This window comes from Pelodiscus sinensis, chromosome 3, assembly GCF_049634645.1.
Source record: "Pelodiscus sinensis isolate JC-2024 chromosome 3, ASM4963464v1, whole genome shotgun sequence".
NCBI classification, from domain to species: domain Eukaryota; kingdom Metazoa; phylum Chordata; order Testudines; family Trionychidae; genus Pelodiscus; species Pelodiscus sinensis.
In genome coordinates, this window is record NC_134713.1 from 41,272,028 (window position 1) to 41,293,479 (window position 21,452).

A 21,452-nucleotide genomic window follows, 5' to 3' on the forward strand; every position below is an offset into this window, starting at 1 on the left:
TGCCATACAGAAATCTACATTAAAAGAACGTTATTTAGGTTATAAACTCAAAGACTTAAATGTTTTGGAATACCCAATTTACAGTTGGCCAGGCAACCTTAATTCAGTGCCCTTGTGTACATATATTGACATTACAGTACTATTTTTTTCCTACAGATGGATTTTCTGTATATAATGTAGAGAATAGATGTAGTATTGGTGATTTTCTACATTTCCCACCAAAGTGCTTCAACCAGGTTTTGGAGGTTCAGTTGATAGTCTGGACTTACTAACTTACTCAGTCATTGATTACTAGTAAAAACATCAGTGATGCTGATGCTTTGTGTGACATGGATTGTTCCTCAATAGGAAATGAAACCATAAGTTTACTAAACATTAGTGCTCATTTTGTTTAAAATTTTAGAATAATATTATAATAAATTAACTTCTGGTCATTTAAGTATGTAGCATAATAATAGGTGGTTGACATAATTGCCTCATACATCATCCTGAATGCAACACATGTCATTAATCAGCATGCCCATGTGAACTTGTGTGTTACTGCTTAACAATGCTATAATACAACATGACAGCAGTAAAACAGTAAATAACAAGTAATAAATGAAGCTGTACAAATTAATGAATGGTATAGCTAGACCTTAATCAGATTATTTTCTTTCCTGTGGGGAAATTCTTTTGACATGAAAAATGTGCAATAAAATCTCCACTGTACTACATCCAATCCAGGGAGGGTCTGAGGCTCTGCAAGCTTGCCCCAGTCTCCACCTGCCCCACTCCCCCTAACCTCCTGCTGGCCAGGATGGGGGACTGGGCTCCATGGACTGGCCCCAGTCTCTTGTATTCCACCCCTCCTCCCCCAGCCTGTCTGGTGGGGGACTGGCCCCAGCCTCCAACTGATCGAGGGGGAGACTGAGTTCCATGGACCAGCCCTCAACTACAATGCCCCCCCATCTTGCCCCCTCCCCCATCTCCAGTTTGTTGGGAGGGCAGGGCTCCAGAGTTGGTCCCAGCCTGCAGCTACCCCACCCCCTGCCTCCTGCTGATTTGGCGGGGAGAGACCAGGCTTCAGGGGCTGGAGCCAGCCTGTGTGGCACCCTCCAGCTTTCTGCTGCTCAAGATGAGAGACTGGGTTTCGCAGGTCAATCCTGGCCTCCAGCTGTGTGCCCCGCCTCCTGCTGGTCTGGGGAGTTGGGTGGGCTGGGGCTCTTCTGGGGAGCATTGGCTCCCTCCCCCCGACCAGAGGCTGAGGCAGGGCCTTGGAGGTGGGACTGGTCTTGGCCTGCAGCTGCTCCCCGACCTCTTGCTGGTCGGAGGCTGGGACGTGATTCTTTGGCCTGGCATCTCCTGTGAGAGGTGGGTTGGGCTGTCCGACCCTAGCGGCTGATCATAGAAGGGCTGTGGCAGTGGGTGGGGGGAATCCCCCCACACACTGTTTGGGGCAGGAGGCCAGTTACCCAGTCTGCTGGCCAGCAATATTGAGCCTCAGCTAGCCACTCTCCTGCTGGTGTGGCTGCCTTCAGTGATCACTCTGCAGTATAGCTATCCCTCCAATCAGCCCTCTCTATTTCTATGTTATGGAAGACAATCCCATTCCAGGCACTTTGTTTTCCTGGCACAACTAAACCCTGACCCTTGCTTTAAGTTAGGATAATAGGAACTTTGGTGGTCCTAGCTCTTCATCGTTTAAGAGGAGTTCTTGAACAAACAGACTTGCAGTCAGATGCACAAACTCTCTAAACTGTATGTAAAGATGATAGTCAACACCAGCATCAACGATTTCAGTGTAGGCTGTCATGGGTGCTGATGGCCCAGTCTACAGCTCTGAAACAGCAATTTTAAAAAGTTGATAAAGGGTTCAAACAATTCATGTTTCAACAAAAACACCCAGCTCATCTTTGTCCTTTGGACATTAACTCTTGCCTTTCTACTAGGGATGTAAGCGACTAATCAACGAGTTGCTCCCCTTCTCCTCCCCACCCCCCCCACACTGCCTCTGTCACAAAAAGGCAGCAAGGAGGGGAAGAGGTGGCGGTGCTGGGGGGAGCCAGCTTAAAAGCTGGTTCCTCTAGCTCCAGCTCTGTGAGACGAGGCAAGAGTGCAGCGGCAGTACTTCCTCTTTGAAATGTACGAGAGCCCCAGTAGGGGATCTTGTACATTTCAAAGATTGAAATGCTGTGTGGAGTTTGGGGTTACCTGGGAGTCCCCTGCTGACCTCAGGCTTCATGCAGCACTTCCTATTTGAAATGTACAAGAGCCCCAGCGGGGCTGCATGGAGCCTGGGAACAATGGAGCAATAGAGTAGATTACTCTAGAATAACAAGGAAGAGAATTCTACTCAACTTACTGCTTCAGACGCAGTCAACAGTTAGAAACAAGTCTTTAACCCCTATAATCTGTTGCTTGATCTGCAAACTTAAGTTTCACATGGTCACACTGGCAGAAATACATCTACCCTCAGAAAAAGATGTGTGGTTCATGGCTCTTGATATGAAAGATGCTTTCTTCCATATTGATATGTCCCACCAGTTTTCTAAGATTTAAGGTGGCTGCCAACCATTTCTAATACAGGGTACTTTCTTTAAGGATAGCTATCACTCCCAGGCCAGGTCTACACTTAACCTGGCAGCTCATCTTAAGGTACGCAATGAGTTGGCTTAGTTTAAGCTGAGCTTGGCAGCATCCCTGCAGTGGGAGGCCAATGGGAGCAAATGCTCCTGTCAGCTTCCTTTACGCTTCACAAAAGGAGGAATACCAGACACTGGCAGGGGTGCAATATCAGTTTGATTTAGTGAGTCTTAACTAGACTCACTAAATTGAATGCCAGAAGATCAATCACAGCAGCAGTGATCTTCTTTTCAGTGAAGACAAGGCCCCAGTAGTAGCTGCTCACAGGAGACATTGTGCCTTTACTGACTTTGAATATTGGCTCCTAACTGTGAGGTCCCATCAGGAAACTTGTGTCAATCTCTGTAACTCAGCCTCTCTTTTTCATTCTTTTTCTCTTTTTCCTCAACCACATGCAATCACTGAATATCAGGGCTACTATAAAGTCTACACAGCACGGGATACCTATCCTCAGACAGGTTTCAGACCATGAATGTCATCATAGTTTATATCACAAATAACTCTTCTCTACCTGCCAGGACTTGCTTGTCTCTTCTGGGCTGCTAGATGTCATGTGCTTAGGTGATTCCCCCTTCCTGAGACTTCACCTCCACTGCCTTCAGATGTGGCTTAATTCCAAATACTTGCTGAACTGTTATCCTATAGACCGCATGCTGACAGTCAGGATACAATACTCCTTGTGGTGGACAAACTCATATTACATGTGTGGAAGTCCCCTTTCTTTCCTCATTCCCATTAATACGGTTATCATAGATGCATCCATGTCAGTTTGGACAACCACACAACACAAGGAATTAGACATTTTGGGAATCCAAAATGCATATCAATATCCTATAATGTAGCAAAAAGACATGTGAGTTAATTCTTTGGTTCTCATGTCTTGATCATGTTAGACAACACTACAAGTGTCTTCTCCGCCATCAGATCATCTTCTCCACAGCATATCTTCTGGAGACACAAAATGTAATCACGGACTTTTCCCCAGCACTACTTCTTCCTCAGGTGCTGTGCAATGTCCAGTAAGATAGGGTTATGGTCATTCTGATCACTCCTTCTGGCTGGAAGCATCAGCAGTTCCTCTCATCCTGGATTATATTATATGCTTCCTGTCATTGGGCCTCGCTCTCAGCACTTTGAGAGTCCGTCTGGCAGCAATCTGTGCATTCCATCCTCCTGTAAAAGGCCATTTTCCCTTTATATACCTCCTGACTTCTAGATTTTGGAAAGTTATAGTGCAGTAAAGTGGCAATATAGGCAAGCCCTGAGGAAGACTTGAAGCAAGCAACTTTCTGACCCCATCAGATGCTGTAGGAAGTTCACAGTTCGTTGTTTGTTTGCAGGCTAGAACTCCTTACACTCTGGGACTACTCCAGTTGAAAGATGTTTCTTTCTCTTCTAAATAGTCTTGCTCCAAGACTAGAGGTGGATAGGAGAGGTCATTAAAAAAGCTATTCTCTTATTTTATACCCTCCTCCTCTCCTTGAGGACCATCTCCCTCTTACATATGTGAGATCTGATATGCGTCTTATGTGAATTGTAAATTTCTAGCTTGCACCTTCTGCATACATGACATTTTGGGATGACATGAAAGGCCTTTGTTTACAGACCTTTGTTGTTTATGAGGAGCTAGTTTGGGGGGGGTTCCCAGATTCACAATATGTTTCAATAAGAAACGTATATCAAATTTTCATTACTCCATATATGAGGATACGCATATGTTAACAGGATAAAGATGTACAAGACATCACATGTTTTCACATGAAATCTCACAATGGTATACTTTGTGTAAAATGTATTGTAATCCTGCAAAAGTGAATATGGGGTTGTCAATGGAGCTAGATCATTTGGAAGACAAAACATGGGGTATAAGATGTCACAACCTCCTCTTTGGACATATAGGAATAGCCATACTGGATCAGACTCATAGTCTGTCTAGTCCAATGTCCTCTTGGGCAGTAGCCGGTAACATTTTGAAAAATTAACATGTTGCATGTGTGATCTGTTTTGGCAACTGTGTATTGGGAGCAGTTTATAGTAAGGTTGACGTCTTGGATTCAGTAGCCCCTCTTTTTCAAAGTGTCCCAGAAAGTGTTTAAATTCAAATCCAAAGTATTTATAAATCTATACACAGGAGTAACTTCATGAACCAATGAAATTCAACTTGTTCTGGGTTGAATTGTGGGAGTACTTTAACAGTACATAGCAATGCTAATAGAAAGAAACTCCATCTACTTGAAAGGGCAGAAAGAATATATAAGCATTTGACAATGAAGATAAAAATAAATCGTTACAATCTGCTTCATATGCAGAGCACCATCTTTTTGAACATTAAAAGAGTTAGGGGCCCAACAGGGAATAGTAGTATATGGTTGTGCCACTTAAGACTGTGTGGTAATGCACTAGCATCTGGAAGAGAGTTAAGGTTATATGGAAAATCTTCATTTTTTTGACTGTTACTTTGCAATCTTAAGTATTCAAATTTTTATGAGGAAATATGTAATTTCTGATCTTTCTAAACTCAAGATTTGGACAGCGCATTGATGCATTTAACCACATAAATAGAAACATAGAATTTCAATGTTTTTGTCCAAAGTAAGGGAATAAGATACATTGTCATTACATCTATGCAGGTTGGTTAAGCCCTATTAATACAATTAGTGCCTTCTTACATTAATGTGAATTTCAACATGATATAGAATGTAATATTTTATTGGAAAAATCCTTCAACTTACAACTGTGCATTATTAAACTAAAGAGCTAGATTTTTATTAGGAGAAGTATATTGTCCTTAAGACTTACTTTTAATATTAAAGCGAGTCTTAAGGAGAACTGAAGGTTTAGAGAAATATTTAATATAATAATGAAAGGCCTCCCATTGAAACACTCAGAGCAATAGTCATTAGATTAAAATAAATATAAAAAAATCTTAAATACAAAAATCTTAAAATATTAACACAAACAAATGCAAAGTGTCCAATTTTTTAATGGAAAAGATTGAAAAGGAAGGGAATATATTACAGGCTCAACAGTCATTCTAGAATTACATTTTATAAGAAGCACCAAACATTTCTAGCCAAGTGAGAAGTTGTACAATTAAGTGGGGAGGACATGTGTGTGTTCAATATTGTAGCGTCAACCACAACATGGTGTGCGCCTGACTTCTGGCACAGTAATGGTATCCTTAAAACAATGGTAGTCTGTGGGCACAGAAACCCTCTCTACATGGCCTCATCGGTGTCATTGTTAGGTATATCCCACATTACACATGAAGTTCAGTCTCTTAATGATCCTTGTGTCTTAACTGGTATTATTCAGTAGCATTTATATTACTAATGCAGACTTTCAAGTCTCTCTCAGATCAATAGATCCTCAGAGTGGGTTGTCTCCTTTAACTGTCAGGGAAGAATCAAAGCTGATTGGAAGTGTGACAGGGGACAAGCCTCCACTTTCTTGAGAACCTCCAAGTTTTATTGTCTCTCTACTGGCAGGCAGTGGAATCTACCACCAACTGAGAGAGAACAGTGGGGAGAAAAAAGACTGAAAAGGTGATTTGTCTCTAGCCAGAGTTACATCATTTTCCCATCCCCATGATTGCTCATGTAACAAGCTAGGATGTTGACTGAGAATGGTCTACACAGAAGACCAAATCTGTGTTCATGCTGTTCTCTAGCTCTACCAGAGAGTGCAGGAAAGGTTTGTGTATTCCAACTGTTTGGTCAGAAAGGTTTCACTTTGAACACGTTAGCTTGTCCTAGGAGACTGATTCCCCAGGAGTTTTCGCCACTATGGGCTATGTCTACACTGGCAGATTCTTGCACAAGAACATCTTGCGCAAGGGTTCTTGTGCAAAAAGTCTTGTGCAAGAAAACGTCCACACTGCCACGTGCGAGCTGTGCTTTTGCACAAGAGCGCCCATGGCCATGTGGACACTCTTGCACAATAAAGCTCTGATGGCCATTTCAGCCATAGGGCTTTTTTGTGCAAGAAATCCCTGCCGAGCATCCACACTGCCCTCTTGCGCAAGAGCTCCTGCGCAAGAGGGCTTACACCTGATAAAAAAGAGTGTAGCTCTTGTGCAAGAAGCCCTCTCTTACCACACCATACTGTAAATTTCCTTGCGCAAGAGCGGGCGGGCAGTGTGGACGCTCTGCAGATTCTTGCGCAAGAACAGCTGTACCTGCACAAGAAGCCGCAAGTGTAGACATAGCCATGGAGTTTTGACAACCAGTCGACAAAGGTCTCAAAGGTTGTTTGAAAAAATGTAGAGCGTTTCAAGGCACAGGAGTTGGTTGCATGAAAAGGCAACAACCTGGCATGGGGAAACCATAAGTGAAGCCAGCTGAATCCATCCTGGGCAGTGAAAGGAGTGGCTAGTGAGACCATTTTGGGCGTGCATCTTCCTGCAGTGCAGTCTCATTCAGGCCTGGCCTTTGGCAAGGTGAGCAAGGCAGTTGCCTTGGGCCCCACGCATTCAAGGCCCTTGTTGCCCATCTCCTGCCCACCCGGCCACTCACTCGCTGCCCTGCCTGGAAGCTGCCTGGCTGTGCGTCTCAGCCAACCACAGCATGCTGCCATGGACCCTGCAAACTCTTTGGCCAGGCCTGGTCTCATTACTCTCCACCCTTTCTTTCCCTTGTCAAGAAATTCAACCTCCTTCAGTTAGCTCTGTGGGAAGTCAGGAATTTTGTACAGAAGTTACTTTCTCCCTCAAGAAGAAATTACCTCTTTGGATAGGCAGTCCCTGATTTAGCATGAAAAACTCCTTTACCCTCAGATACCTTCATCTTGTGAACAGCAGCTACAGTGCCCCAGCACAGACATTCTATCCTTTCTCTAAGGGACAAAGATAAATAGGTGCCTGTTAGCAGAAGAGATTGATAGGACTTTTCATCTGACCCAACTTCCCAGTCATCTCCCTTAAGGAGTAAAATTTTAAAAAAGAGTGAACAAGGTTTAAGAAATTCTCAAACGTAGGGGAAAACTGAACTGTCCTTGTGTTGACAGCAGTTCCTCTGACTTATATCCAGAGGATACTAGAGTTAAAGACTCTTCACACAGGGTTTTAATACCCAGAAGAAGAATAAAAGGAGTAGAATTTGTCTGTTTCTTCATCATCATTTAGTTCATTCTCATCCTTCCCTTCGTGGGAAACAATAAAAAAAAATATTGGAACTATGTTAAATCTAAGGGGGGGCGGGGAATAAGTCAAGAAGGAAGTCAGGACATGCTTCACAGGAGGAATGTGAACTCTCAATCTCAGAGTCTTGAATCACAGGTGAAGTGAATCAATAGGCTTTTTCCAGCTAAGTGATTTGAGAGGTTGATTAGATACTTGGATAGTCAATCAGATGAGCCCACTAGAAAAAATTCTGAGGAGGAAGAATAGAGGATTGATGAAGAAATTACAAAAGTATATTCCAACAGATTCAAATCTGTATAGGGATTTAAATGGTTACCTGGTTACCAATAGGTAACAGGTTAACTGTCCGGGTGGCAGAAACCCAGACAGGACAGCACCAGTCCCAGGCAGGGGCAGGCAGGATCCCAGCCCAACTGTGTTGCAGAGGCAGCTCCAGTCTCTCCAGCAGCCCTAAGCCTGTGACCAGGGCGGGGGCAGGCAGGACCCTGGCCGCTGCAGGTGGGGAGTGCTCCAGCCTGGCTGGACCAATTGCTTTGGGGAAGTGAGGGGGGGAGGTTGCTCTGGTCTGGACAGAGCAGCCCCTAACCACAACAAAGCGGGCTCAGCCCAGCCTGGCTGGAGCAGCCTGCAGTTCAGTGGGCCTGGTCAGGCTGGTGCAGTCCCGTAAATGTGTCTTGACATTGGCAGGGGGCTGCTCCAGCCCAGCTGGGCCCACCGCACGATGCACAGATGACCTGGAGCAGCGCCCTGCTGCGGGATCATAGTTAACTGATTAAACATTTCATTTAACCAGTTAATTTTTTAACCATAATTTTACATCCCTAAATCTGACCTACACATTCCCTCTTCCTGTCTTTTTGGAAAGAGTATTTAAGGCTGAATGGGAAACATTGGAAAAAGTCTATGACATTGTCCACGTGTGAGAGAGAATTCTACAACATGTACCATAGCAAAGCAGATTTTGTCTTTTCTCAAGTGAAAGGGGCAGTTTTATCATGTGTCAAAGAAACTGTTATCCCAATGGAAGTGACTTACTCCTTAAAGAATCCAGTGACTGCACAATGGATATAATATTGCACCATACATTTGAGGCTCTATCTTCCTCTTTGAAGGCTTCTGCTGTGGCAACATGTTTTGTGAAAGCAGTCTGGGCGTGCGCGTACACACACACACACACACACACACACACACACACACACACGAGAGAAAAATCATTGTGGTTAGGTTCAGAGTTAAGGAAAATCTCAATGGCTCCAGCATTCATAGTTGATGCAACCAGAGTTGCTTTGAGGTTTTTAGCACCAAGCGTGGTCTCCAGTGTGGTGACCATATAACTTCTCTGCTTACATGTCTGAAGGGTTATATAATAATGTGTGTGTGAAATATTCAGGAGCTTGGCTATTTGGGGAGTCATGAGACAAAGTGGTGACAGACTCCTCAGATAAATCAAAAGACCTTACAGAACCTTGCTAACTCCGATTCCCTACCTAAATATTATTATTGGTCTAAATATTCTTTTTGTGGCTTCTCCAAGTATAGAAATCAACACTACAGCAAAAGCAAATGTAACCAGTCTAAACCTGGAAAGAAGAGAGACCAGCCTTCACTCTAAGAACACTGATGTACTATGGGTCAGGAGAGTTCTGAGAAGCAGCACTGCTGGGGGAGACTATTAAAGATCAAGGATCCAATGGCCTCACTCCACACCACTCTAGTATCATCAAATCCGCAAAAGTGGTAAAATATACCAAAGGCCATAGATCATCTTCAGTGCAGTATAGTTCCTGCATTCATGATTCACATGTCTTGTTCTAATACCCAGGAGATCTGGGTAGGATAGAGCTGTATTGCATTTTAAAACACCTGAACAAGTTCATAATGATGGAGATCATGAGCTGAGTATCAGTGCATATTTGGAAAGGGAATTACTTTGTTAATCAATTTGAAAGGAAGATATTTGCTGGGCACATAGAGTTCTGCAATTCACTCATGAGACTGTTTAGTTTGCAAAACAAAATGCTCTATGTTGGACTATCATCTGCATCTTTTAATTTTCTCAGTTCTAGTGTGTTTCTCAGGCAGAAGATGATATAGATACCCTTCCTATTCTAGGCTGGCCTTCATCCAGTAAGGGGGCATCTGGTTGAGTGACTTAGCAAATGAACTATACATTATCAGCAAACCATTTGATAACTGCTCTGAGTATGGTCCATGAGTCTGAGGAAAGAGCCCTTCCAGTCCTATGTTTCTATGAATCTATATTCAACATGATGTAACCAAAGTGCCTCCTGTTCTGGAATTTTTTCAAGATGGCTTTTATATCCAGTCGCAGCTCTTGTAAGTTAAATGCTCTTCTGTCTGTTAAATGAATGCTTCTGGAAATTGGCATTAAAATCCTTGAAACTACATATTTCTGCACTTTCTTGCTACACACAAAATTGTAGATAATCTTCCATTTCCCACGCTAAGGACGTGCATAGTTCTTCTTTGAGTACTTGTTCATATGTATTCCAATTAGGTGTGTGCAGCTGCATGCGTGACTGTCAAAGGTTTTCCCTAGCTGCTACCCATCAGGTTGGCTGTGGAGCCCCTGGAGTGGTGCCAGTGTGAGATCCTATATATGACCCTGCCAAATCCAACTGCTCCTCAGTTCCTTCTTACTGTCAATGGCAACTTTTGGAACATTGGCTCACTTGCTCTGCAAAACATCCATTCATCGCTAGCTAGATACTGCATTTAACAATAGGTAATAAATAGCCAGCTAAGTGTTTAGCAATGGGATCAAAGGGGCCTTCCCTTCTCTCCCGTGTCCCTCTGGGGACTTAGGGCGTGCCATAGGCCTAGGGCTTTAAGCAGTGCAGCTCTTGTGTAAAAGGCATGCCAATGAGTGACCCTCCATGAATCATGTCTTCAGTATCTGGGGAAAGCTTACCAACCTGACTAATGTAAGATATGTAAGGCATTCAAGCCTTGAACCAGAAGGGAACAAGACATTCATTTAAGACATCTCTCCATGGAATCTGCCTTGGATCCACATCGCCTGGACCTGGCATGGTCTACAGCACATAGTCATCGGCATCAGCACCGAAGGACTCTCACTGAAGAAAGTCCCCATTGGGCCTGTCAGGGTGCTATGCTCGATCTCCAGTGTGGTCTTCCAAGGCTGCCAAGTCCACGCCAATGGCACCCTTGACAATTCCAGGGCCGATCCCCTCAACGTGAACTGGCATTGAGGACTCTCAACCCCGCAGCTCCGAAGTGTAGGGCTCTTCCTGTGCTGCGAATCCCATCTTCCTGGACTCTTCTAGGATGGAGGCAGTGCTGGTTGTCCAGTCCTCCATGCCAGACATCTTTGAGGCTGCTTGGGGCCTTATAGAGATGACCCAAACTCTTCGGCCTCAGGATGGACCTCTGGCCTCACACCATACCTCACAAGGAAAGCCTTCCATACTGAGGTCCCTGGCTGCTGTCTCGGTGTCCCAGTGCCACATGGAATTCTGACACCAGTCTGAGTACCAGCATCGCTGGTCCCACTTGCAGCAATGGTCTGACTTGTAGCATCATCCATGCTTGCCCTCTTGAAGCTGTTCCCACTCAAGAGCTTCTGTTGCATCCTGTTCTGGTTTGACTTGTATCTCATCATTCCTACCACTCCCGTAGTAACTGGCACAGAAGTTACCTTCATTGTCAGCCAGCTCTGACTCCTCCCAGCACTGCCACCTGATGGTGCTGCTCCTCGGGCTGCTCTTCAGACCTGCATTGGGCTTCACAGCACTCTCTGCACTATTCCTCAAGGCGTGCGGAGCACTCTCAGCACTAGTCACCACCACACCAACTTGACCATTGGTTTCACCATGGATCACACTCCATCCGGAGAACCTGCTTGCAATTCCAACCCTTGTCCTGGACCCCATCTCAGCATAGATTTTGGTCTCAATCCTGGCACCGATCCTTGTCTCAATGCCATTTTTCCTGGGCCTTGAAGCAGTCTCCATGTTGGTCACAATCACGTGAAGGGTCAATATTTTTGCACATAAGCATTCATCGGGACATGGCATTGAGTGTCCCCTCCTTCATTACTGACTCATACCTCTATATCCTTCCTGATGAGGCTCTACAGCATCGTTCCAGAGGAAAGTCTTGGTGATGTTGGACAGGTCCTCTTCCATTGGTCCTCCATGGGCCCAACCTGTTCCCTAGTGGTCAGTAAGTTCCTCAGTACAACCAAGCCCAGCGCTTATTCCCAGGAGAGCTTCCTTCAGACCCTTCAAATCCAGAGTCACAGAGGAAATGGTTAGCCACTCCCCAGCACTAGACCCTGCTCAAACCCTCTAAGCCAGGGGCAAGACCAACTTGTAGAAGAGCAGGAGTGTCTCTTCATTCTCCTTTCCTGATGAGGTGTGGTGAGCATGTCAGTCTCAGGGGGGGTCCTCCTCCAGGGACTACAGGGAAATCCAGGACTTGCTCTGTGAGGTTTCCACCTGCCTGTAGCTGTAAGCGGAGGAAGCGGTCGAACAGGATGACCCTGTCATAGATGTCTTGACCATGGAGGCCCCTTCTAGAGTGGCTCTCCCCATAATTAAGACCACGATGTCTTCGGTCAAGACCGTATGGCAAACACCTGCCTCAGTTACCCGCATAGCTAAAGGGGTATAGCATAAATACTTCATGCGGGAAAAGGGTTCGAGCATCTCTTTTTGCATTCCTCTCCTTTCTCTCTGGTGGCAGAAGCAATTAATGAGAAAAGGGCTGGGTCCTGGTGGCTTTGGTGTTCTGTGTTGAAGGATGTTAAGCATCTTTATTTTTTTGGGCCATAAGGTCTACTCTACAGGGCGGGGCTGGTGGGTCAAGGGGACTGCTGCTCTGTATTGTCAACCAGCAGACCATCCTAAGCTGCTATAATTTTAAAGCCTGGTCTTCCCTCCTGAAATTCCAGGACCAGCTTCCCCAGGACTCCTGTAATGAGTTTATGGCTATCATCTAGGACAGAAAGGAGGTCTGCTGCACTTGCATCCAAGTCTCATTGGTGGCATGGGTCTTGATCTCTGGTATTGCCATGAAGTGAGTTGCGTGGCTCCAGCCTTTGGGCCTTCCCTCAGGGGTGCAGCAAATGATCCAACATCTTCTCTTCGATGGGGAGCGGCTGAGTGCAGGTCAGGCCAGCTCCCATCTCCATAAGCTTAAGAACTCAACCAATGCGATGCAGTCCTTGAGTATGCACACACTGGCCACTCAAAGGAAAACTTTCAAGCTCCAGCCTCTGCAGAGACCTTACCTGTCCCGACTCAGGACTGACTTCTTGCATCAGTGACCATGCTACTTCTGTCACAAGCCGTCTGGACCACGGTATGGTAACAACCAAAGCCAGTTTAAGCCTTCCTCTGGGTCTAAGCAGGCCTTTTGAAGGTGTGCCCAAGGACAGAGTACCAATGCAGTGGAATCTTGACAGACAACATGACTTCCATGTATTACACTATATTGTATTATATTGCCTCAGCAGGTGGTTCTTTGCCAATGAGTGATCATTTCAACTGGGCATCCTCCACATCATCTTCCAATGGTGGGTTTCCCTGGTTGGATGTCTTTGCAACTTGGCAGAACTGGTAGTTCCAACATTTTTGCTCAGTTCTACAATTTTATCCCTGGGTCAGTGACAAATACATTCCTGATTCCATGGCATACCAACACTCTTCCTCCCAACCTTCTCTCCCTCTCCCCCCCCCCCCCCCCCACATTCCTGTTGGTCCACAAGGTACTTCTCAAGCTATGCAGAGACAAGACAAATACCATCCTGATAGCTCCTGCCTGGGCCTATCAGCATTGGTATCCCATGCTCCTGGAGCTTTCTGTGCAACTGCTGTTTTTGCAAGGTGCTGATGGAGGATATGAGAGAGAGGTTTTTATTTCACAATCCAGAGAGGCAAACTTCAGAAGCATCTTGATACTAAGGTGGTCTCTGTAAGATAGTCTCTTATCAGCTATCCAATCAGCTTTTATTCTAAACCTACAGACAGGTGATGATCCACACTAAGAATATCTAATCCTATCCCTTTTGAAGAAAGGAAAGACTTCAGTGTAAGTGACCACAAATTCTCTTACTTTTAAACCTCTTATTAATCTTCAGGAAAACTTCTGATTTGGGTAATACAATTGAATATTGTAACTTCACTGTTAGTTAAATTATATTTTCAGAATGGCTGCTGTTTTATTGCCTCTAAAAGGTACTATAGAATTTTAGTGTCTACTTATTGCTTGCCTTCTTTTAGGTACTGTGGTCTCTGGAATGTGGACATTGGATTTCAGAGGAACCATATGAATTGTCAACCAACTTCCCTGCAGCTCCTGTAAGTTAATTGCTCCTCTGTTGTGAATTTAGATTAATTTCTCTCTTGAATTAATAGTTACAGAAATTGGGTTAATAATTGGTGACTTACTCATAAGTGTCTTTTTAAAAAAAAAATAAACACATTCTCTCTCTCTCTCTCTCTCTCTCTCATCACTCTTACTCAGTCCTCCTTCCTGAACAGTAAGCAAAACCCTGTGGTATAATATGTAAACATTGCTTGCCAAATAACTTCAGAGTAAGTGAGAGCAGGTCTGTAGTTAAAATTGCACCCCTGCAATGAGAACTTCTCCCATCAGTCTGGTTAACCTGCCTCTGCGATAGGCATTAGCTATATTCACAGGAGAAACTCTTCTATCAACATAGAGCTCTCTACAGTGGTAGTTAGCTTGCTGTAACTGCCTTGCTCAGGGATTAAGATTTTCTACATCTCTGAGTAATATAGTTATACTGATGAAAGTATGTAGTGTAGACCTGGCCTAAGTTTCATGTTTAAATGTGCATGTTCTTGAGCTGTGTAGTATCACTTGTTACTTTCCAACTGAGCACAGCAAGAAATATTATCAGATGGGAAAAGACAACAGGGCATAGCTTTAATACTTCTGTCCCAGATGTAGCTTACATTACTGTTTTTTTCCATTGAATGGATTTCAGGAACTTAAAATCGCTTTGGGCTTCACAACCTAGTAAGTGAGTAATATACAGCACTTCTTCTTAAATGCTAGTTCCCAAACAATGAATTAAGCATTTGTGCAAACAGTTTTATATCCTGCATATCCTAGGCTATCTCCAGGAATACTTCCACTTCATATTGTCTGAGGTTTTTAAGCAATAAACTAGTTTTGGACTTCAATACAAACAGGATTGTACCAACCAGATAATGATTACATGATAAAAATGTTTATAATTTGTTTTAGCTGTGTAAGACATTTTCTTCAGCTGTTTCATATAGTGTCACACACAGTTTTGTGTTATTCTTTGAAACTGGGATTTTTAAATACTGTTTACATTCATAATCATTTTATAAAATCTGAACATTTCTGAGATAAGGATTTCTCTTTGGTTTTAAGTAAGCATGCTATTATAGTTTAGAGAAAATACAAGTTATTCTACTATTCTATTATTGTGTGATTGTAGAAAGAAACTAATGATACATTTATAGATTTGTTTAACCTAACAGTCCTTTCAGAGAGAGGAGGAGGGAGATGTTGTGGGGTAGCAGATAACTAGTATGTACTTTTTTGTCATGTAGGTGTGCTGCTTCTGTTGTACCAGTCATTGTTTATGCATTATGTGTGAGAGAGAAGCAGGAGAAAGCCAGATCATTTTAATTTAAGGATGTAGGGTTTTCTGTTTCTTTTCAAACCTTTTTTCTTGCTAATAACTTGGCTTGTTATAAGTAATTACAATAGTTTCGCACAACATCTGTAAAGCCCTTTGACAATGATTTCTGTCTTTTGTTAGTGTCCTTACTTCTATCTAGTATTTTGTTTGCAAACATTCTCCAAATAAACGTCAATCTGCTTATCACCTTCATTCCTATGGTAGAATTGGGAAGGGTTGGAGACCATTGAGACGAGGTTGAGGGATATTAGGTCCGTTCAGATAGTTAGTTTTGCTTTTGTCTGTGTTGTACTTTTTATGTGACTATGTGAGTCTATCATCTTTTCAGTCATTTCCATTCAAGGTGTTTTAAATTTTCTTGTTGTATTTAGTTGCGCTCAGAAGGGTTCCCTTCCTTTTCTTATTTAAGAAGGAAGGATAGGATAGGAATGGAGAAATATACAACACTTACACTTTTGAAGATTGTTGGGGAAGAACACAGGAAAAAGGTGCTCTTTTTTTCTACTGTGTAGTCACTACAGGTTGTAGTACAAGACACTGAATGGTTGACACTACCACATCACATACATGCATAGTCTCTTTTAGATAGTATTTGCACCTTAAATAAGCCATGCAATTGTATTTAGTTAGGATGGCATCTAAACTGATTAACTGAATTTTAAACATTAGGTTTTGATTTTAAAACTACAAAATTTTCAAATAAAATTGGAAACGGTAATTACAGACTGATTTTAAATTTTGACTGGAGTAATGATTAAGGTTTATGTCAGGTTACAGATTGAAAGCTTTGGAAAATCAGACTAGATCAACAGTGGGTTTCTTAGATGTGCTAAAAAAATTTTGAGCAATTCAACAGATAATTTTTTAAAAACAGAAATTCATACTTTACTAATAGAAACAAAGAAGACAAAATTAAACCTCAAATCAACATTTATTTCATTATCTGGTTCTGTCCTTGTACTTTCCTTAGACAAACTGAAGATTATAGTTGAAGCATGGTTTTTATTTAATGACTGGCCAGTCTGTGCTCATGTTGTGCTATCAGATACTAAGATGGTCCTTATTGAGCATTCTTAAAGAATGGATTGTTTTTGTGGTAATGACCTAAATCTTTCAGATGTTGAGGATATCTTTTGTGTTTCTTCATATGAATAAAAAGTATTGAGACTATTTTGATCTTTTGAATTAAAAATAGGAGATTAAGTAGTATACCATTTGTAAGACAGCCACATTATGGAAGTGAATTGCAAAGTAGTCTTTTGACTTAGTATTTTTGAAGAAGAATTATATAAGCTTGGTAGATGTGATGTAAGATATTTTAAAAATATAGTCTTAATTATATTTTTGCCTATTATGTAAAATGCTAGTTAGAACAATTCAATTTAGTTTCCATTCATTGGGTTGGTATAAATCACTATGAAGTATTTTTATATCTCTAATTATTTTCTTCCTCCATTTTCCTTAAATAATTCTCATAACATTACGTGCTACCACTGCATTACTTGCATTTCTATCATGTTCCTATAACATAGTTTTTAATCATATTAGTACAACAAATGGGAAAATCACCTAGTAAAGCTGTTTATTTACTTAAAGATATACTTTGAGGTTTAAATTACCACCATATTCAGAATTACCCGAGCCCTCGTGCAGATATTTCCGCCACACATAAAACCCCAAACGATCTAACTGTAGCATATATTTGGGTTTCTCTTTTCTCCTAATTCAATAAAATTTCTTAGAAAATAAACATGAGCTTTGCTCCATAAAATAATAGATTGGTTTTAAAGAAGTTATTAAAATTAGCTTATTTTTAAAAGTCTAACCAAAAGTCTAATATTTAATTGTCATGGAGAACAGAAGTTTTCTGTTTGTGAGGCAACAGCATTGTGTAATATTTAAGTCTCAGTTATTATATATCAAACAACTAGGAAGGAAAAAGTACAATATTTCATAGAAAATATAATGAAATTCATGATACCATACTATAGTTTGCACTTTAAAATATCAACTGCAATAAGTACAAAATCTGATAGTTTAAAAAAAAATAGTGATCAATTATACACAGTATTTTCCAAGAATACACTTAAATGAAGATGCTATTTCTCCTAGGATTGTTAAATAAACTATTGTGGACTACAAGAAAAGCCCTGATTATAGTCTAAAAATTTATTTAGAAACTTTGGAAGGAATGTATCCTTTAGTTATTACAATGAGTTAATTACAAGGTACTGTGTATTTTATGTACATAAACTGCAAACAAAGTACAGGATAGAAAAATAGTTCTAGATTTAGATATCAAGTTCAGAACATTTTATATTAGTGTAACATTTAAAGTTCAGTGATATGCACAAAGACACATTTCTAAAACTAAGTGTTTTAGATATTTTTCACAGTTCCAGTTATTTACTAACAACATAATGATAAAGAAAACAAAGTCCTTAAATTTTCCAACAGTTTCTTGGACATTCTTTTTACTCAGTCTTTCTGCCAAAATCATTGTTAAATCAGATTATTTCATGTTTTAAACTTTGCTGTGTCTAGTTGAGTAATGTGAGCTTGAGCTGATGAAGACTATCGCAATTCAATATCAGAACAAATTGATCCCTTCAGAATACTAGTGCATGTTTTCTGGGCTGGAAAAAGACAAGTTGCAGCTGTGAGTTTAAATGTTTGGCAAATGTAGTCTTTGAAAACTATACGATACAAAATTCACATACAATGAAAAGCTGGTTTAGAAATCTGCTGGTCGGATCATCATAGTTGTGGCTTTGAGAGAGTAACCAGAGCCTTTCCAGTAATACCACTTAATACCATTAAATTTGTTGGTGTTCTGTCGCACTGGATAGTACATTCCATTCAAGTTGGAAGGACCACATGCATCAAACCACCAGCCTGCAAGAACAGAAAACAAACATACATCTGAAAGAATGAAATTATCATTAATTTTATACACAACGAAAACTGAAAACAAATGGAGGACGTTAAAACATCTAGTTCTTTTTGTGTGTGTTTATATAAATAAATGTTTGCCTCCAGATCGCTCTTCCTTACTAACTTTAACCGTGATAAAATATATAGCAGAGTAATGTACTTGAGGAATGAATATACACTACAAAATTTGGCCATAGGAGCTGTAGTGTTTTATTGGATGTGGTAGTAATTTAAGGGAAAGGACATCAATAAACTCCTCAAAAGCTTAACTTGCTACATATTTCAGCGATTGATGGTGATACATCTAAAGGCAGAATTTGGCTTCATATCACATCTTTCTCCCTCTCCTTTTGTCTTCGTTCAAGACTATCATTTGTACTTTTAAATCTTATATTTCTACTTAAATGAATATTGCTTTTCCTACAGTGAATTCAGTTTGCTTCTGTGGTGAAAGTCTGTAAAGATGTGCACTATATCTAAACCACTCAGTACTGCAGTAACTAGATGAACACTGTATAATGAAATGGTGAGGAAAAAAGTAGCTAGATTTATTCAGTTTCACATTTTTCTTCAAATTTCACATGTTGTCCTGAGTGGTTAGTAACGAATAGGGAAACTTTATTAGTAAAAACAATAGTTTTACATTTTTGTGTTAGTGATGTTGATGGGGTGCTGTGTTTTACAAGGCAATAATCCAGTTCGCCCTTTGGATGAATTTAACCTGCCTTCAGATTTATAATCTGTACACTCAGGAAACAGATCACTGCTTTGTAAATTGTGTGCGCCTTCCATTCTCTGTTAAGCAACATGTAAAATACAGAAAATTACTGGAACTATAGATAAAGTTAAACCTGCTTTAAGATCCAAAAATATCCAAAAAAACTAAAATGTAATATCAACAAACTTATGAATAAAATTGATCCAGAATGTATCCACCTATATATGAATTTTAGTATGCTTTCAGTAAATGTCATCTAATTTCAAATTGTATTTAAATATGCAAATAAATAATGGTTTGTATTATTGAAAAGCTTCTTCCATGATGGGCAGGCAAAACTTAACTAGTGGGCTGGATCCAGCCCGCAATTGCCTTGCTGGCACCCTTACTGGCACCCTTACTACAGAGTAGCTGCAGCTGCTTTAGACAGCAGGCTGCTAATTTCTGTGCAGTCTAGGCAGGGAGGAGAAAGCTTTGTGCACTGTCCCCGCCCCCTAGCAAAATCCCTCAACTCCCATTGGCCAGTTTCCAGCCAATAGGAGCTGAGAAATTTTGCAGAAGGCAGGGGCAACAAATGAAGCCTCCTTACTCCTTCCTTCCCTCCCTCCCTGTGCCCTGGAGCAGAGCCATGTGGAGCAGCACAGCTCATAGGCGTGGAGCCAGTCACGGCTTCCTGCAGAGCTGCTAGCTGGGAGCTGCCTAGGTAAGTGCCTCCCAGCCAGAGCCTGCCTCTGGCACCTCATACCCTCACTTCCCCCCAAATACCTGCTCCAGGCCACCACCGAAGCACTCTGTGTCCCCTCTTCCCACTTCCTCCTGGTCACAACTCCCTCCCAGACTCTGCACCCCCTTGTGCAACCCTCTCCCAGGCCAGGATCCTTTCCTGCACACATACCCCTCCCTGACCTTGTACACCAATTCCCTTCCCCAGGTCACCACTCCCTCCCAGACTCTCTGCTCCTTCCTACATCCTTCCCCAGGCCAGAATCCTTTCCTGAATCCTGCACCCAAGCTCCTGCCCCAGATCAAAACCCCCTCCTTCACCCAAGCTCTCAGACCTAAACTCCCTCCTGCATCCCAGTCCGCTATCCCAAGCTCCCTTCTACACCCCACCCGCTATCCCAGACCCTGGGCTTCCTCCGCAGAAGTGCAACCCTTGACCAGTTACCAAAATCTTGGACTTCAGAGGGGTAGTGGAATTAATCTAACTGGAAAAACTTAAAAAACAACAAATAGTCTAGCAGCATCTTAAAGACTAACAAAACATGTGGATGGTATCATGAGCTTTCATGGGCACAAATCCATTCATCTGTAGAAGTTGGTTGTGCCCAAGAAAGCTCACGATATCATCTACATGTTTTGTTAATCTTTGAGGTGCTGCTAGACTATCTGTTGTGTTGTAAGTTTTTCCAAAATCTTGGAATGGCCCCCCACACGGGCATACTGCGAACCCAATCCCCCTCCCCTCTCCTCCCTTTCCTTTCCCCAGAGCCAAACACCTCCCCTCCCTGCTGTAACTCAGTCCCCTTTCTCCTCCAACCTTATGTCCTGATCCCAACAGACAGTACTGCTTGAAACGCAACTCCCACATTTCCATTATTTTCAATGGGAAAATTGACCCCGCATAACACGTTTTCACTTAACACAATCATTTTCTAAAACTTATCTATAGTGTTAAATGAGGAATTACTATATATTGCCCATCCCGTTCTATGACTGCTGCATTATAATTGTCATACTTTGAAAGAGCCTACAACACGCTTAGTTCCTAAAGGATCACTAGAGATTTCTTGTGCCTGATTAAACAATTGGAAATAATGTTGTTGATTAAAAAGATGGTTATTGATATGTTTTGGGCATATTGATCATTGAGCTATTTTCCCGAGTTATTTGGAAGAGAACTCTGCTGTCTTCTGTTCATACCAGTTTCACAATAGCAGGCCCTGTTGTGGTACAAGTTGTGAGAGAATGATGGCTTCCTCCCTCCCTCCTGATTTAACTAGCTGAGCTGTCTAAAATGGTAAAAATAGTAAATTTGAACTCACTGAATTGGCATTTCCAATTGTAAGTTTTGGACTTTGTCACTAGTCAGGACTTAATATGTCAAAATTATCATCTATTTACCTCATGGACTGTTTTATTACCAATAAAAATAGGAAGATTGAGAAACAGAAAACTATTCCTACCTCCTGTTAGCATTTGTGAACATTTGCAAATACATTTGTCATTGTCTGCATCCTTTGTGCTAAAATCATTTCCTGGTTGGCTGATGCTACTTATTTTGCCCGCTGTCCCAGTAAGTCCTTTAAGGTGGATCCTGTAGAAGTGTAGAACAGAAAAACAAATAT

General features: G+C 41.8%; 2 protein-coding genes across 13 annotated transcripts in view; one reads left to right on the forward strand and one right to left on the reverse strand.

Moving 5' to 3' along the window:
* MCPH1 (microcephalin 1) overlaps positions 1-21,452 on the forward strand; it is a 225,446-nt gene that overhangs the window by 63,388 nt on the left and 140,606 nt on the right. For 5 of the 8 annotated variants that reach the window (XR_012902550.1, XM_075923599.1, XM_075923602.1 and 2 more), the window contains one exon: positions 14,032-14,109. The exons of 1 other annotated variant lie outside the window; for it this stretch is intronic. Coding sequence is in view for 6 of the 7 variants with exons in the window: in XM_075923599.1 (XP_075779714.1) it covers positions 14,032-14,109 (78 nt within the window). In the remaining variant the exon portion in view is untranslated. Of the gene's footprint in view, positions 1-14,031; positions 14,110-14,762; positions 16,747-21,452 lie in introns of those variants that run through there. 2 more of the 8 variants (XM_075923601.1, XM_075923603.1) reach the window with 1 other exon arrangement.
* The window catches only part of ANGPT2 (angiopoietin 2), a 58,750-nt gene continuing 54,763 nt past the window's right edge, over positions 17,466-21,452 (reverse strand). For 2 of the 5 annotated variants that reach the window (XM_006137766.4, XM_006137765.4), the window contains 2 exons: positions 21,291-21,421; positions 17,467-18,347 (listed from right to left, as the gene is read on the reverse strand). In XM_006137766.4, coding sequence (XP_006137828.1) covers positions 18,187-18,347; positions 21,291-21,421 — 292 coding nt within the window. In that variant the 3' untranslated portion in view covers positions 17,467-18,186. Of the gene's footprint in view, positions 18,348-21,290; positions 21,422-21,452 lie in introns of all 5 variants that reach the window. The other 3 variants (XM_014580941.3, XM_075923605.1, XM_006137764.4) reach the window with 3 other exon arrangements.